The sequence below is a fragment of the Miniopterus natalensis genome, chromosome 15 (assembly GCF_054644295.1).
Source record: "Miniopterus natalensis isolate mMinNat1 chromosome 15, mMinNat1.hap1, whole genome shotgun sequence".
Lineage (NCBI taxonomy): Eukaryota > Metazoa > Chordata > Mammalia > Chiroptera > Miniopteridae > Miniopterus > Miniopterus natalensis.
The window spans coordinates 30,086,059-30,103,538 of NC_142095.1; the positions used below are offsets into that span (position 1 = coordinate 30,086,059).

The following is a 17,480-nucleotide window of genomic DNA, read 5'->3' on the forward strand; positions in this document are numbered from 1 at the left end:
AGGCTCGCCAGCATATTGGTATTGTCAGTCATTTTACTTATGGCCATTCTGGTGATTGTGTAGTGGTTTCTCAATTTGTTTTAATTGGCATTTCTGTGAAGATTAGTGAAATTGAATATCTTCCCTTCTGTTTATTAAGCCATTTGGAAATCCTCATTAGAAAAGTGTCTTTTGCTTCTTTTTTAATTGGGCTATCTGTCTTTTTCTTATTGATCTGTAGGAGTTCTTTAAATACTCTGGGCATAAGCTCATTTTCAGGCATGCGTATTATGAATATTCTCCCAGTCTGTGCCTTCCCTATTCAATTTTTTAACAGCTTAATTGAAATATAAATCTCATACCATTCAATTCAGCCATTTAAAGTATAAAATTCAGTGGTTTTTAGTATATTCAGAGTTGTGCAATTATCACCACATTCTCATCACCCACCAAAAGAAAACCCATATGCCTGAGGTATCACTCTCCATCATTCCCCCCGCCCCAGCCCTGTGCATCTACCAGTCTTGTTCTGTCTCTGTAGATTTGCCTATTCTGGGTATTTAATATAAAGGGAATCATACAATTTGTGGCCTTTTGTCTTTGGCTTTTTTCACTTAGTATAATGTTTTTAAGGTTCATCTATGGTATATGTAGCATGTATCAGTACTTCATTTCTTTTCATGGCTAAGTAATATTCCATTGTGTTGCTAGACCACATTTTATTTATCTGTTCATTGCTGGATTCTTTCTGCTTTTTGACTATTTGGGTTCTTTCCACTTTTGACTATTATGAGAATTTGCTATGAATATTCATGTACAAATTCTTGTGTGAATATATGTTTTCCATTCTCTTCGGTACATACCTAGGAGTGCAGTTGCTGGATCATATGGTAACTTTTTATGGTAGCTTTTGAGGAACTGCTAGACTGTTTTCCAAGTGGCTGCACCATTTCACATTCCCACCATCATAATGTGAGGGTTCCAATTTCTCCACTTCCTTTCAATGTTTGTTGTTATACATCTTTTTTGTTATAACCATCCTTGTGGATGTAGAGTGGTATCTCATTGTGGTTTTGATTTTAAATTTTCCTAATGACTAGTGATGCTGGTCATCTTTTCATGTGCTTCTTGGTCATTTGTATATTTTCTTTGAAAAAATGTTTTTTCAAATCCTTTGCCCATTATTAATGGGTTGTCTTTTTATTATAATTCTGTATACAAGTCACTTATCAGATACTATATGATTTGAAAATATTTCCTCTCATCCTGTAGATTGTCTTTTCACTCTCTTGATAGTGTCCTTTGAAGCACAAACGTTTTTAACTTTTCATGAAGCCTAATTTCTCTATTTTTTCTTTTGTTGCTTTTGCATTGTTGCCATATCTAAGAAAGCTTTGCTTGGCCTCAAATCACAAACATTTACTCCCATGTTTTCTTCTAAGAGTTTTATGATTTTAGCTCTTCCATTTAAGTCTTTGATTTTGAGTTAATTTTTGTATATGAAGTAAGAAGGAGTCCAAATTTATTATTTTGCATGCAAATATCCAAATATCTCAGCACCGTTTTTTTCCCATTGAATTTTTTTCTTTCTTTCTTTTTTTTTTTTGCCATCTTTGTTGAAAATCTCTTGACCATAAATGTGAGGGTTTATTTCTGAATTCCCAATTCTATTCCATTATGTCTATGTCTGTCCTCATGCCAATACCACACAGTCTTGATTCCTGTAGCCTTATAGCAAGCTTTGAAATCAGGAAGTGTGAGTCCTCCAACTTTGTTCTTTTTCAAGATTGTTTTGGCTCTTCTGGGTCTCTTGCATGTCCATATGAATTTTAGGATAGCTTGTCAATTTCTGTAAAAAAGGCAATTGGGATTTTGATAGGGGTTGCGAAGAGTTTGTATATCAAGTTGGAGAGTGTTAACCTCTTAACAATATTAAGTTGTGAACATGGAACATCTTTCCATTTACTTGGGTCTTCTTTAATTTCTTTCAACAATGTTTTTGTTGTTTTCAGAGTACAGATTCTATGCTCTTTTGTTAAATTTATTTCTAAGCATCTTTTTTTTCATCTTACTCACTTGTTAAGTGATTTTAACCTTTTGTTTAAAAATAATTTCAATTTTACAGAAAAGTAACAAGAGTAGGAGTGGTACATAGAAGAACCAAATTCCCTTTTTCCATATTCATCTTTTAACATGAAGTCCAAATTACATATTTTTTCTATAGAGTTAGTACTATTTGCATACATTTTGTTGTTGTTGTTAATCCTCACCTGAGGATATTTTTTCTATTGCTTTCTAGAGACACTGGGAGGGAGGGAGTGGGGGAGAGAGAGAGAGAAGTATCGATGTGAGAGAGATACAATGACTGGCTGCTTCTAGCGTGCTCCTGGACCAAGGCCAGGGATCAAACCCACAACCCAGGCATATGCCCCAGACTAGGAATCAAACTTGAGACCCCTTGGTGTATGGGCCAAAGTTGTAACCACTGAACTACACCAGCCAGGGCTATGTACATTTTAAGAAATCTTTGCATGCCCACAGAAAATTATTTTCAGGGTTCCAAAGTACTGTCCAGTGATCGACCAGGCCAAGTGAAGTCATGTCCCCTGGGCAGCTCATAGCTTGCCACAGAATGTTTGTGATATAGTGGGGTCATGGTTGAGGTTGGTGTGTATTTGGCCGAATGGGATCCCAGAGAGTCCGCTTGACTTTTGTAAGTGACATCAGTAGTTTGACCACTTGCAAGGACATGCTGGCTACCCACTAACTGTTCAGCCCAGAGATTAGGGATGCTGTGTCACCCAGAAACCTCAATAGTGGCTTTGGAGAAGGGGAAAGTGTTCAGGGGACAAGGCCTTTGAATGTGAGGTTCTCCTCTTCTACTGAAAGCAAGCCTGGTGTTCCTGAGAGCACTGTGAATTCTGGGAGACTTGTCGGGGCTCCAAAGGCAGAGAGATGGTCTTCACACTTGGGCCTCTCCACCAGGCTGCCCCAGGGTCTCCAAGGTTCAGCAGAGAGCCCTGGCCAGGATTCTGGAAATCTGGGTTTCAGTTCCCCTCCTTGACCTGAGCAAGTCACTCCCCTGTCTGGGCCATCAATAGAATGAGGAATTGGTGTGGTGCAATGGGAAGAGCTAGGGCTTTGGGGTCAGGCTGACTTGGGCTCATATTTTTGCCATCTTGGTGGCCTTGGGCAAATTACTTAATTTCTCTGGGCCTAATTCCTTTATTGGTAAAATGGAAATAATAATAATGCCAAAGTGATAGGCTTGCTGTGAGGATGAAAGGAAAAAATAAATGTACAATGTTGAGCAAACAATGGCTCACATGGCGTGTGTCTTCAGTAAATGTCAGCTGTTGTTATTTGCTAAGTACCATCCCTAGGCTGGGTTCTGGGGATACAGAGATAACTAGTACTCAGTCTAAGGAGAAGGAAGGCACAGAAGGAAATAATCCTAAACCATGACAGAAAGCAGTCTGCACAAGGTACCTGTGAAGAAGGTACTTGTATTCCCATTTTACAGAGAGGGAAATTGAGGCCCATGGAGATGAAGTGACTTGCCCTGGGTCACACATAGGCAACTATCTAGGTAGATAAGGACTCATTTGTCTTCTCTAGAGCCCTCTAAAGTTGGAGCAGGGACTCCATGAAGAGCTGGGGAAGTGAGTATGGTGAGAAGGTGGATTAGATCAGGAAGCCCTCAGGTGCCTGGAGGGGTTTGGATTGGACCCTGCAGGCATTAGGCCCAATCAGAGAATCAGCCAGTTCTTCCTCCTTATTGTCTCTAGTCCATCCACCCTCTCTGTCCCCATGGCCAGACTTTGGTCCAGTCTCAAGTTCTGAACTCTCTCCTGCTCTCCTAGAATGGTTGCCTCACTGGTCTCGCTCCCATTCTGGCCACCTCCAGTTTTTCCACACAAAGTGAACTTTCTAAGACAGATGTCTGGCCACATTGCTGTGCTGCTTAGCACTATTCAGTGGCTCCCCATCACCCTAGGATGGAAATCAAGTCCCTTGAAAAGGCTGCAGGGCCATGTAAGATAGGTCCCCTGCCTGACTTTCCAGCATCATCATGTTCCAGTCCTGTGCACTTCTTTCAAGGGTACATATACCCACACACTGCACCCAAGCCATACTCAACTCCTCAGTTCCTCTTCCACCTCAGGGTCTTTGCACGTGCTGTCCCCTCTACCTGGAACATTTCCTCTCTTGTCTCAGTGTAAGTGTTGCCTCCATGGTCGGCCTTCCCAGAGCTAAGCCAGGTCTGCCTCTTATGGACTGCCATAGCCCCTATGCTTTTCCCCATCACAACACATACTGCCCTGTGTTGAAATTACCTTTTTACTCATTTATTTTCCCCCAGATTACAAACTCTTTGAGGACAGACTGCATCTCTCTTGCTCCCACTCTCTCCTCAAGTCTTGGTACAGAGCAGGCATTCATTATATTTGTTGAATGAGTAAGGGGACGAGGGCCAGATATCTTCTACCGTCTTCCTGCCTGTGAGATGAATGCCAGCACCCCCAGCTGCAATGGTGGCCAGAACTACTGAGAGAGCAGAAACCTTTCAGGGAGTGATGGATGGTGCGGCTGGCACTCGGTGCTTCCAGCTGATGCATGAGTTTTAAGAACGGATGTTTGTGGCAATTCTGATTATGCTCCAGTTTTTTAAATGAGTCACGTTGATGATGGCCATCCTGCCCATTGGGACTGAGTCAATTTAGTGAGAATTAATTACAGACAAGAAACCAGCTTGCAGAGCAGTTAATATTGAAGCTCCCTGGAGTATGATGCAAATGCAGCCGTCAGTCTTGTCTTTGCTTGTCCTTCTCTGCCTATCCCTGCCCACCCCTTTTTTGTGGTGCTCTGGGTCTAGGCATCAGGGTGACCGGATTCTGATCTTGGCTTCTGCATGACTCACTCTCCTTTTTTGCAGTCCATCAGTTAGCAAGCATTATAACTCTCCTTCTCTGTCACATACCCTGCTGGCCTAAGAAACAGCAGGAAACAAAACAGATATGGTCTTGCTCTGAAGATGTCATCAGTAAAATATAATCATAACTGCCTCATGGACAGCACTTTACAGTTTTAAACATCAGGATGAGCTCCCAGCAGCTTCGTGCTCTCCAGTTATCCCCATTTTACAGGTGAGGAAACTGAGGTTTGGATAGGTTACAGCTTGCCCACAATCATTCAACTACTCTTATGCTATAGCTGGGCTTGAACCCGGCCAATGAGAGAATATGTTGAAAGTTATTGCCCAAGCAAGAGGGGTTATTGTCCTCATCAGGACATTTTCTTTCTTTCTCTGGGATGCCAGGGCTGAGAAGACTCTGCTGGGCTGGAGACTGGGTCCTAAAACATGGAGATTCATAGGAAAGAGTGGGTGGGTCCTCTTGTTCCCAGATCAGCAGAGAAACCTTCCCTCCAGGTTCAGAATGATCCTGTGTCCCAGAGCCAAGAACTAAACACCACCTCCCTCTAGCTGCCCTCCCTACCCTGCTGCCCGCTTGTAAATCACACTTTCTCTGCCCTCTGAAACATGCTTTCAGGAAGGGCTTTGGTAGCTCAGATACAATGAGATTCATCTCTAATTATAGTTCAAGCGTGTGACCTCCACTTAAGGACACACATGCCTTTAGCCCAGATAATCTATTCAAGACTCAGCCGCAAGAGTTTCTGACCTTAGTGATGGGGCTAGAGGTTTCCCAAGACCTTCCAGCTATACCAGTCTGGGGCTGAGGCAAGCCAGCCTCCGCAGGAACCAGCTCATCTTCCCTCTTCGGGACTACAAGCCAGGGTGGGCTGCCCTCCCCTTGTCCTCCCAGCAATTCCCGGCAGAGCAGGTTGCAGCAGCAGGAGGTCAGCGCAGGACAGGATGAGGTGTTCAGGAAGTGAGACCTTTGTAACCTCCACATCTGCTATCCTGTATGACACCACAGGCAGCCTCTTTATAGACATTGGAGGGCATGAATCTCCTGCCTTTCATGTTCCCTGTCTCACTCTGTCAGTCCCTCCCTTCTGCCCTCCCTCTCTCTCTCCCTCAGTCTCCTCCTGCCCTTTCTCTCTCTCTGTTTTCTCATTTATTTTCTTTCTCTCTTCCCACCTTACCCTCTCTCTGCTCCTATCCCATCTCCCTGCCCTTTTTTCTAGTCTTCTCCTGTCACCACTAGATCTCCCCTTCTCCTGTACCCCTTTTTAGCCTGGGAGAAGACCAGAAAGACTTCTTGGAGGAAGGGCTGCCCATCCTCTCAGGCACTTTCCCGTTTTAGATCTCTGTATAGAGACCTTTCTAGTGATGAAGACTGTTCAGCAACGGAATTAATTATCTTGCTCAGTAATGAGTTCCCCGTCAGGGATGCAATCGAAAAAGGCAGCATGATCATCCTTCCTAAATGTTGTAAAGGAGATTTGACCTTTCTGATTTAGGCTGGACCACATGACCCCTAATGCTGAGGTTTTCCTGATGTGCATTGCTCCACAATTCAAGTTTGTTTCAGGATATCCCATGTATTTAAAGCTGCAGACCTGGGCCTCATGCAAAAGCAGTTGTATGTAAAGATAAAATATTTTTGTTGTGAGAAAAAAGTTTTGCATTCTTTATCATTTTAATGTTTATTAATATTTAAAGTAATTAATCATGATACATAAATTTTAGAAAACAGAGACAAGAAGAAAAAAATTATTCCTCATTCTGTACCCCTGACACAGCCACTGTTTCCATTTCATTCCATTTCCTTTTAGCTTTTTCCTTTGTTCATTTTTTACACAACTGTGTTCAGGTGGGAAGACAACTTTGTATTTCTTCTTGATTTCTTAGCACCAGGACATGTATATTTTACGTAGTCACTATCTGCTTCATTTTTAGTGACTGCTTGGTATACCATGGAGTGGATGCCTATGACTTCTTAAGACTTTGTTTTGAAATAACACAGTGCATGAACCACTTCAAAGATGGTTCATTGTCAAGAAGAGCTTTATATTTCTTCAGAGAAGGAATTGCCTAACTTCTCACCCACCTTGTAAAAGAAGAACATGCGCCCAAGTTTCCACACAGAGGGGGTGGAATGAACCCGCTTTAAGCCCTACTCTGTGCCAAGAGTTGTTTAAGGTGTTCTTTGGGTTTCGGTTACCTGTGATGACAGGTGTGTGTTATCAGTTTTACAGATGAGAACACTGGAGTCTGAGGCACTCACTGGCTTAAGGTCCCAGCTGTCCATCTGTAGGCCAGGTCTCCAAAGCTATAAGTAAACTGCCAGGGAGCATGTGCTCAGTCCTATCAACCCATGGGTAACAGGCCTTTGGGGTTTCAGGATTTCCATGGAGCTGTTTTGAGGACCTTGGATGAAATGGACCAAGAGGGCAAGGACACATTGGCCAGGGAGGAGCTGAGGCGTGGCCTGAGTGAACTCCCAGCCATCCTCGACCTTCATCAGGGGATCCTGGAGGAGCTGGGAGAGAGGCTGCTGCACTGGTGAGCAGTCCCCAGACTCCTGCCCCTACTTCTGTTGCCCTAGGGGGTTAAGGGTTTAGAAACCCCACCACGTGAAATGGTGTTACCATTTGACATGTGGAAGTTGAGATACAGAGGTGTGTGGTCATATGCCCAAAGTAAAACAAGTGTGGGAAGGTCAAGCTGGCGTCCTCACCAAGGATGTGACTCCAGCTCACTGTCTACCACTGTGCTGGTCACAGGGCTGAGTTCTTGCTGTCTTGTCCCCCTCCTGGCTGCAGGGAGGGCCAGCAGAAGGTGGCCGATGTCTTCCTGGCTCGGGAGCAGGAGTTTGACCACCACGCCGCCCACATCCTGCAGTTTGACAGGTATCTAAGTCTGCTCGCTGAGAACTGCCTCCATTCTCCCCGGCTGGCAGCTGCTGTCCGTGAATTTGAGGTGGGTCCCTTGATCCTCTGAGAACCTGCTCTAAGGATACAGGGGTGGGAGTGGTGGGTATGGCTGAAAGCAAATCAGTGGGGCTTCTTGGTCAGTCTGCAGCTGGGGAGGAGAGGGTGACCCAGCAGGAGGAAGAACCCAGAAGATCCCCTGTTGGGCAATTGATGACAACTCAGTGAGCCTCAGTCACTGGGAGGGTTTCAGTGGCCCTTCTCCTGTCCCAGTAGAAAAGCACAAAGCAAGGTGGAACCCCAGCCATTTGCGTGACCAACAAATGGCCACCAACTGAGGATCCAGTTATTGGGCAGAAAAATGTGGGGCTTTATTCTTTTACTAACAGTAGATGTACAGCTGGGACTATGAGAGGCATATTACTGAGTGTAGCACAGACTGTGAACCTGAGGAATGATCTGTCACAGTGGTGTGGTGCTCATCTGGGAGGCCTTCCTGGAGGAGGGGAAACTGGTTTTAGAGATGGTGGAAGCTCAATTTGGCCAGGAAAAGGTGTAGATAGGACAGTGCAGGTGGGATGCCTGAGCTCAGTGCCCTAAGGCCGGGGTCCCTGATGGAGTTTTGTCGTCCCTGTCTCTTGGAAACAGCAGAGTCAGCAAGGAGGCGGCCAGAACGTGAAGCACAGGCTCCTGCGGGTGGTTCAGCGCCTCTTCCAGTACCAAGTGCTCCTCACAGGTGGGCCCCATGGGAGGTCAAAGTGCACTGAGGCTGTAGGGAGGGAAAGCCCCTGAGGAGGGGTGGGGATGATGATGGGAAGATGTGTGATAATAACCTCTCTACCCGCCTTTGGCAAGAATGGGTGGGGGAGGATTGCTCTCAGCTCCGGCCTCCAGAGGGGCCACCTTCTCTCCAGCTGAGCTTTGGGCCCCCTGCTGCCACCTTGGAAGCCTCACTTCAGTGGCCACCTTTTGTGCCTTCCTCCCACCTCTCCCATCCTAAACACAAACTCACACTTTTCCCCCATTCTGCATTTCCTCTCTGTCTCATTGGGTGGCTGGTTTTCCTAAAGCTGTTCTTATCACCAAAGCCCTCCTTGTGGCAGAATCAGTGGACATTTTCTGCTTGGGACCTTCTGGCCCTCTCTGTGGCTTTGTCACTACCACCTCCTGCTTCTTAAGCCCTTTCATCCTGGGACCTCTGTGACATGTTCTCTCCTCTGCCTCTCTCTGACTACTCCATCATCTCTGTTGACAACCTTTCTTCTTCCACTGTCCCATAAATGTGTGTGTTTCTTGGGGCTCAGTCTTAGGTCCTCTTTCCTTCAGGAAATGTCATCCCCTTTCCTACCTCCACCTGCCAAAAACACACATGCTGTCCAGAGCTCCAGACCCATTTACCCAACAAAGCCTGGGCAACTGACATTCCAGTGGGGGAGATAGACACACGTAGAGATATGCATGTAATTCCAGGTAATGACCAAGACTGTAAGAAATGTACATTATGGCCAGGAGACAGAATTCAGTCATCTAATTCAACAGATATTTATTGAGCATGCACTATGTCCCAGGTCCTGTGCTAAATCCCAGAGATAGAGCAGTGAATTAAATAGCCAAACTTTATGACACCATAGAGCTTATACTCTAACAAACAAATAAGGAAATACAAATATTATATGTCAGTGATAAGAGGGCTGAAGAAAAATAAAGCAGGGGAACAGAGCTCTGATTAGATACCGCACTCAGGAAAGACCACTCTGAGGAGGTAACATTCCAGAGATCTCTGTGAAGTGAGGACATGAGCCCCATGAAGATCTGGAAGAAGAAATACCAGGTAGAGGGACTACTGAGTGCAAAGGCCCTGGGGTAAAAACAAGCTTGGCATGTTCAAGAAATAGCAAAAGGCCATCATTGCCAGAATGAATGAGTGACAGAGAGAGGTAGCTGGAATGAGGCCAGCCTGTGTAGAGCTTTGTGGATATGAATGTGTTAAAACATTAACATATCACTCTCTACTGTGTTGATGGTCACGTCTGTCTCCCCCAGATGTGTGCTTCTTGAAGGCAGGGTCTCACCTTGTTTGTGTCCATATCTTGAAGGCATAGCATCAAGTCAGGCACACAGCAGTTGCCCATGAGAGAATGACCAGCCGTGGTGGCAGTGGTGCTGGTGGCAGCCCTGGAGGCCTGGTTTTGTGGTAGTATGGTGTTGTGATGGGGCTAACAGGGGTGACAGGGTGGACACCCCATTCTTCTGAAAATTTTCTCCCATCTCTGGAGAGAGAGGGGCTCCTGTTGTGGACAGGAGGGGCTGGCCTCACTGGGGCAAACTGACTCCTGGCTCTTGTTCTGCCTGCAGACTATTTAAATAATCTTTCCCCGGACTCAGCTGAGTATGATAACACACAGGGTAAGTCCAGCATGAACCCAGAGAGGGAACACAGCCCTGTTTTGCCCCAGATCTGGACTCTAGATCAGTTTTAGGCCCAGGACATAGTCCTCTACCTACCAGCTGGGGGTGCACTGATGTGACGCCTCCAGGGCTTCTGAGACCCCCTCTTCACCTCAACACAGGACTCCCCGGGATGGGCTGTTGTCCAGTCAGAGGAGAAGGGGGTTAACAGAATTTGGTGATAGGAGGTAGTGCCATGTCTGAAACACTCACCCGTGTCCCTCTTTCCTCCCAATTCTATGTGGCTGTCCATATGACCTGCCAGGGAAATCCCTATTTTTATATACTCATTTTACAGCCAGGGGAACTGGGGCACAAAGTGGTCAAATCACTGTTAAGGTCACTTAGACAGTAGTGGTAAAGCTAGGGTTGGGCCTGTGATTTGACCTAGCCATTGGAAAAATTGATGCTACCTACTTAGAAGACCCTGCAAATGCAGTGATCTTGGGAGGTGGAGTGGGGAGAGGAGAAGACAGGGAAGAGGCGAGGATGGTGGCGACTAGACTGGCCCTCCCCAGCAAGCCCAGCTATCTCTCTGCTTTCCTCCTCAGGCGCACTGTCCCTCATCTCCAAAGTCACAGACCACGCCAACGACAGCATGGAGCAAGGGGTAAGTCTAGCCTCTAGGCTCCTTCTGTGGGGTACAGGTCAGGACCGCCTCCACCATGCCCAGGTCTGCCTTGAAGTACAACTTATGTACTATAAATTGCACATGATTAAAATGTACAGTTAAATCAGATTTGATGTTTGCTTATACCTGTGAAACCATCTCTGTAATTACAATGCTGAACATATCCATGACCCCAAAAAGTTTCCTTGTACCCCTTTAAAATCCCTTATCCCCTACCCCCAGGCAACCACTGGTCTGCTCCCTGTCACTGTAGATTAGTTTTCATTTTCTAGAATTTCATAAAATAGAATTATTCAGTATATGGTCTTTTGTGTTTGCCTTCTTTCAGTACTTTATTGCATATGTGATTTACTAATATTTTCTCCCAGCCGGTGGCATGTCTTTTCATTCTCTTAACCGTGTCCCTGGAAGACCAGAAGTTCTTAATTTTAATGAAAAGCCCACTTTATTGGTTTTTTTCTTTTATGGATCGTGACTTTAATGTTATATCTAAGAAATCTTTGTCTCCCTCAAGGTTACAAAGGTTTTTTTCCTATGGTTTTGTTTCAGAAGTTTTCTAGTTTTGTATTTTACCTTTAGGTCTCTTCATCCATTTTGAGTTGATATTTACGTATGGTATGAGGTATGGATAAGATTCATGCTTTTGCTTATGAGTACCTGATTGTTCCAGCACTATTTTTTTAAAAGACTGTGCTTGAACTCTAGCCTGCCTTAACCACCAGGCCAGACTTCCTTGTGCACATCACCTGCAACCTCACACATACTCTTGCATGAACACGCATCCGTATTCAACATGCAACCTACTTCTCACGGGATACACATAAACTTACGTAGGGTACATTTTTCTCTGCTTCCTACATTTGGGGTTTTCTTTTTTTATTACCCCAGCCATGAGGTGTCTAACTCAGTGTAAGCATAGGGGCTTGGAAATGGCACTGGGTTTGTCAGCAATGACAGCTCCTTCAAGGACTGATGAGAAGGTGAATGCATCTGACTCTACCTGCAGATACTCAGACCACGCCCCAGGAGGTTCCCTAGGAGAAAAATCAGACATCCGGTTACAAGGTTAAGCTTTTGAGACTTGAAATCAAATTATCCATTGATTGCCCTCTTCTCCACAGCATAGACGTGAAATATCTCCCTCCAGAAGAGAGTGAGGAGACGTGTACGAGTATGCACTCGACCGTTTTCACCTTCATGGTTTTTAATAGACCTTATTTTTTATAAATCTTTCACTGAGGTAGAATACATATAACAAAAAATTTGCTATTCTAACCGTTTTTAACCACACAGTTCAGTGGCATTAAGTACATTCACATTGCTGTGCAACCATCATTACCACCCGTCTCCAGAACTTTTTCACCGTCTCCAACTCTGTACCCATTAAACACTAACTTCTCAATCCCCCCACCCCCCAGAGCCTGGAAACACCATTCTACTTTCTGAATAGATTTTGTTTTTTAGAACAATTTTAAATTTACAGGAAAAAATTGAGAAGATAATACAAAGAGTTTCCATGCATCCCACACACAGTTTATCTATTATTAACTATTAATAGGATGCATTTGTTACATTAAAGAGTCAATATTGATAACGTGTTATTAACTAAGGACTATAGTTCATTCAAATTTCCTTATTTTTTGCCTAATGTCTTGTTCCAGATCCCTATCCAGGATATCGTATTTTATTTAGTCATCTCGTCTCCTTAGTCTTCTCTTGATTGTGACAGTTTCACAGACTTTCCCTGCTTTTGATGTCCTTGACGATTTGAGAATTACTAGTCATGTATATTGTAGGATGTCCCTCTCTTGTAATGTGTCCCTCCTTTGGAATTCAGAATATTCTTCTCATGATTAGACTGGGTTTATGATTTGGGGAGAAGGAGATCAAGGAAATAAAGCATCACTTTCATCAAACCGTAGGAAGGGTACATACTAGCAACATGATCAATGAGTTGATGTTGACACTGATCACCTGGCTGAGGTAGTGTTTGTCAGGTTTCTCCACAGTTGGTTGCCTTGTGACTTCAGCTAGCCAATAAGCATAAGAAGAGTTATGATTTTGTAGATTATCTGTTTTTTTTCCTCACTGTTGGGGTGGGGGCATTGTTCTCGTGCAGGCCTCTACATCATAAGTGGAAATGGAGCAACTATTAAACATTTCTAATGTGGAGAATTTTATTCCTCAAACTATGGACAGCGTAAAGCCCTTTTCAAGGCAATTTCTCTACACACAACTTTCACCTCATTAGTTGACTTTAGAACCTGACCCTGTGTGAGGTTCAAGAGGTCAGGTGCTTGTTTTTTCTAGTATTACGGGGTAAAGGTGTGTCACTTTACATATTGTAGATGACCCAGTGAGGGACTGATAGGACTTTCAGGCACACTTATTTTTCTTCAAGGAGCACACACCCATTTTCTCCCCAGGTGGTGAAAAAGTCTTGGTTATTGTGCCTCAGAGGCCTCACCCTGGGCTGTTAGCCCAAAGAGACAGCCTGGCCTTGGGCATCTGTCATCTCTGGGTTACTGAAGTCTGGATGCTTCAGGTCTTATGGAGGACACAGGCTTAGAGTAGGAGCAGTGACCCAGAGACAAACAGGTGTGTCGGATGGCAAAGCAAGGCTCAGAGACCGTTGCCATAGTGTGCAGAAAGATGGCGGTGTCAGACCCAGAAGGACTAGCCTGATTATGGGCAGTCCACACACAGCATCCTGCAGACCCGGGCTCAGGTCACAATCCTGCCCCGGACAAGAGGTCACATTTTGGGCAAGGTCCTTCTGGGCTCCATTTTCCTCTTCTGAAGCAGAATCAATGCCACCCCTTACAGAGGAGATAAGATCCCTTGAAGGGGTCCTGACCATCTGCCCCATGCCCTGCTCCCACCCACAGGAAAACCTTCAGAAGCTTGTCCACATTGAACATAGCGTTCGGGGCCAAGGGGATCTCCTCCAGCCAGGAAGGGTGAGTGCCACCACCACCATGGGCAGGGGCAGAGGGCGTACTGGCAGCAGGCGGGCGAGGCTCTGATAAGCCCCATTGTTCGGCTGAGCTGGCCCCAGACAGGCCTGGCTGCAGGTGCTGTTTACCCGAGGAGGAGGGAGGGCTGGGCTGGGCTCACAGGGCCCATGGACTGCATCCCCTGGGGTTTTCCACTCTCAGGGCCTTTAAAGAAACAGTGCCATTTGGATTCAGTGTTCCCTCTGGTTCTCTTTATGTCTGAGAAGAAGCGATACCAAGTATTTTTAGTTTAGTCCAGCATTGCTGGGAAATCAGGAAAACCATCTCTCAAGAGCCCCAACAAAGCATCTTCAAAATAACGTTTTTCAAGAGACAGATTTAGCCACTTTTAAGCTTACAAATGGAAAACATAAAACTCAGCTCAAAAATAGTGAAAAAAAATGTGTCCATTACCTGTTACAGTCCATGAAGGACATGAGAAGAAGAAATGAGAGATTGTGCTCAGATTTTATTCAAAATTAGCAAAGATGTCACTGGTCTGAGGTTCTATAAAATCACTCTTAACATTTTGACCCGGGTCATCAGTTCAGTAAATATTTATTAGGCACCTATTTGTATCCTCCAGAATTAAGGGTGATATAGCTACTGTTCACAGGTCTGCAGCTATTTTAGCAAACCTTCAGAGGCTTTTTCTAGATGGACTCCTGTGGCAGCAAACCAGGGTGAGAGTCATTGTTTGGACCACTCTGTGGCTAGGACAGTGTCTGGGGCTTGGTGTAACTCAAGGTGGAATGCCCCTGAGAGGCCAAGAGGTCTGTCTCCAGAGCTGCTATAACATACATAGAGCATCTCTCTTAAGCTGGCAATTCCCCCATGAGCTTCTCTCTGGTCCTCCAGGAAGCATCATAATTTAAGTTTCCCATTCAAGGGCCTCTCCCCCACACAATTCTCTAGGGCAGTCAAGGGCATCAGCCTGACCACCAAGACCTGCTTCTCTTCCCACAGGAGTTTCTGAAGGAAGGGACACTGATGAAAGTAACAGGGAAAAACAGACGCCCCCGGCACCTGTTCCTGGTAAGTACTTGGCCCCCAAACCAAACCCTGGGACTGTCAAATTCTGTGAAATTTTCCAGGACCAGGATTCAAGGACAGTTGGAAGGCAGAGGAGAAGATTAGAACAGAGCTGAATCTGTGGGATGAGGATCATTCTGTGTAGCTGAGCTTTCCCAGAAAGCTGAGAGCTCATTTAACCCTTGGGAACCACAGCCCATCACTCATTTATTATTTCAATGATTTTGAATGGAATGGTGCCAAAATTTAATTACCCATGTCCTCATCTTAAACATCCTAAAACCAGGAATAAATGTCCAACTGCTTTATCTAATGCATGAGAAAACAGATCCAGAAAAGAGACTTGACTTGGCCAGATCTCCCAGCAAGTTGGTGGCAGAAACCCAGAGGGAACAAGAGCTGCACCCCCAGTCCAACACTTTCTCCACCACGCACAAGACAGAATATAATGTAGCATTTTGGGTGATTTACAGCCACAATCTAGAATACCAGGGAATGTCCGGGCCTATGGTATAATAACATCAATCTCAGTTACTAAGCTACAAGCAGCTCTTTGTCCCTCCTACCAACCATCTTTTACCTGCCCCCCCATGAGAACCCCTCACTCTGGCTGGTTTGTGCTGCAGTGAGATATTTGGCTACAGGCAAGAGATTAAAACCCCAGCGGGAACTTTGAAAGAGATCTGAGTGCCACACAGTGGCTAGTTCAGAGTGGAAAATTCAGCAGATAGCTTGAGTTCTCAAATGGGTCTTAAAGTCCCCACAGATGCTTGAGTTCCTTTCTCTGGGTAGGTCTTTGAACTCTGCATATACCTCTGGTGATGGGCAGCTCACTGCGTATTGTGACATTCATTCATTCTACAACTCCTTATTCGTCTCTTCTGTGTGCCAAGACCTGTGCAGGGTATATAGATGTGGCTCCTGCCCTATTGTGGATCTTGGAGTTCAGTGGGGGAAGCCATCTCTTGTTCCATGTTATAGTCTAAATATTTGAAAACTCTAGTGAGAAGACATCCATACCCTTGAATTTTGGACATCTGTGTGGTAATGAGGAAGACTGAGCTGGTAGATACTGATCTGACACTTAACCCCTCTGTAGCCCTTAGATCACAAACATGTCTGAGCCTCAGTTTCCAACAAGGAAAGTGGAAATACCAGGCAGTTTTGAGAATTAAATGAGGCCCATAGAAGCAGCTGTTTGATAACAGTTTTCCCCCTTCGCTTGGACAATTATCCCATGGGACATAGGCCCTCCTTCTTCCCAGAGCTACAGATCATCAGCTCCATCTCCCCCAGAGCAGCTCAAGACTAGATCTCCCAAGGCCTTTCTTCTCTAGGGTGAAAAAGGGAGGCATCCATATTGGTCATGAGGAGCACTGGCTTTGGAGTCAGACAGACTGGATTCACATCCCAGCTCTGACTTATTGGCTGTGCAACCCATGGCAGGTCCTGTTACTTCTCTGAGCTTCGGTGTCCTTCTCTTGACAATGAGGGGAATAGTTCCTCCTGTAAATGAGGGGAGTGCATGAAGCAATCACTAGAGCAGAGGGGGTTCCTCTGTCTTGGTTCCCCATCTGGCCAGCTCCTCTGACCATGTACCTCTCACAGGGCTTCGAATGCCAGGCACAGACGCAGTGTCCTGGTCTTCCCCAGTCTGCTTTTCTCCCTCACTCCTTCCCTACCCCTACCTTTCACCCTCCCCCTCCCACTTCTCTTTCCCTCTTTCCCTCCCCCATGTTCCCTCCAGTATCTAATTGACCCTTCTTCATAGCCTCCCTCTCACTCAATCATGATGATGACTAACCTGGGTCTCTCTTGTTCCCTCTCATTGTTAGTCCACAAGCCCACCCCACCCCAAGCCTGAACCCAGGTCCCCTTCTCTCTCTCTCTCTCTCTCTCTCTCTCTCTCTCTCTCTCTCTCTCTCTCTCTCTCTCTCTCACACACACACACACACACACACAGGACCTACTGAGTAGGTGTTAGTAATATTTCCTGGAGAGATAGATGGCAGGAGGATGGACAGACAGATTCTTGAGCCAGGGAGCAAACACACTGAAGGAACAATTGTTCCTCATAAGGTTCCAGTTTCATAAAATAATCTTAACTGCAGAATAAAGTCAGGGCATCTGCCCACTGACACAGGATTTTCAGTGATGCTGTGGAGAGGTTTCCACCGTGGCCCCCACATCCCATCCAGCCCTAAGTGGTGGGTGGGGCTGCCCACTGGACGCTCCTTATTGTGAGAAATCCCCCCTTTCTCCTCCATGAAGAATTTCTCTTCCTCCAAATTGGGGCTGTAAAACACACGCTTTGAAGAGGAAAGGAGAACCATGGGCAATTAGGAGGCAGTCTGGTCCTGAACCCGTCAGTAAAACCTCAGGGTGCTAATGGCAGTTGCCATAGCAGCAGGTACTCAAGGGGCAGCCAGAAAAGGCTGGGTCTACTATGATGAATTTCACAGGCAGGTTCCTCAGAGTAAGCTAATGAATGAGGCTCTGTACAGGGTTTGGTCACTGTCCCCAGATGGATCCAGGACTCACTGTGTGGCCAC

The 17,480-nt window shown here is 45.5% G+C and overlaps 1 protein-coding gene across 1 annotated transcript in view; it reads left to right on the top strand.

Annotated features, from left to right (window-relative positions):
* The window catches only part of FGD5 (FYVE, RhoGEF and PH domain containing 5), a 100,686-nt gene that overhangs the window by 66,207 nt on the left and 16,999 nt on the right, over nt 1-17,480 (top strand). The window contains exons 5-11 of the mRNA XM_016209881.2: nt 7,293-7,453; nt 7,714-7,870; nt 8,470-8,557; nt 10,177-10,227; nt 10,821-10,879; nt 13,789-13,860; nt 14,863-14,931. Of these exons, the coding sequence (XP_016065367.2) occupies nt 7,293-7,453; nt 7,714-7,870; nt 8,470-8,557; nt 10,177-10,227; nt 10,821-10,879; nt 13,789-13,860; nt 14,863-14,931 (657 nt within the window). The remainder of the gene's footprint in view (nt 1-7,292; nt 7,454-7,713; nt 7,871-8,469; nt 8,558-10,176; nt 10,228-10,820; nt 10,880-13,788; nt 13,861-14,862; nt 14,932-17,480) is intronic.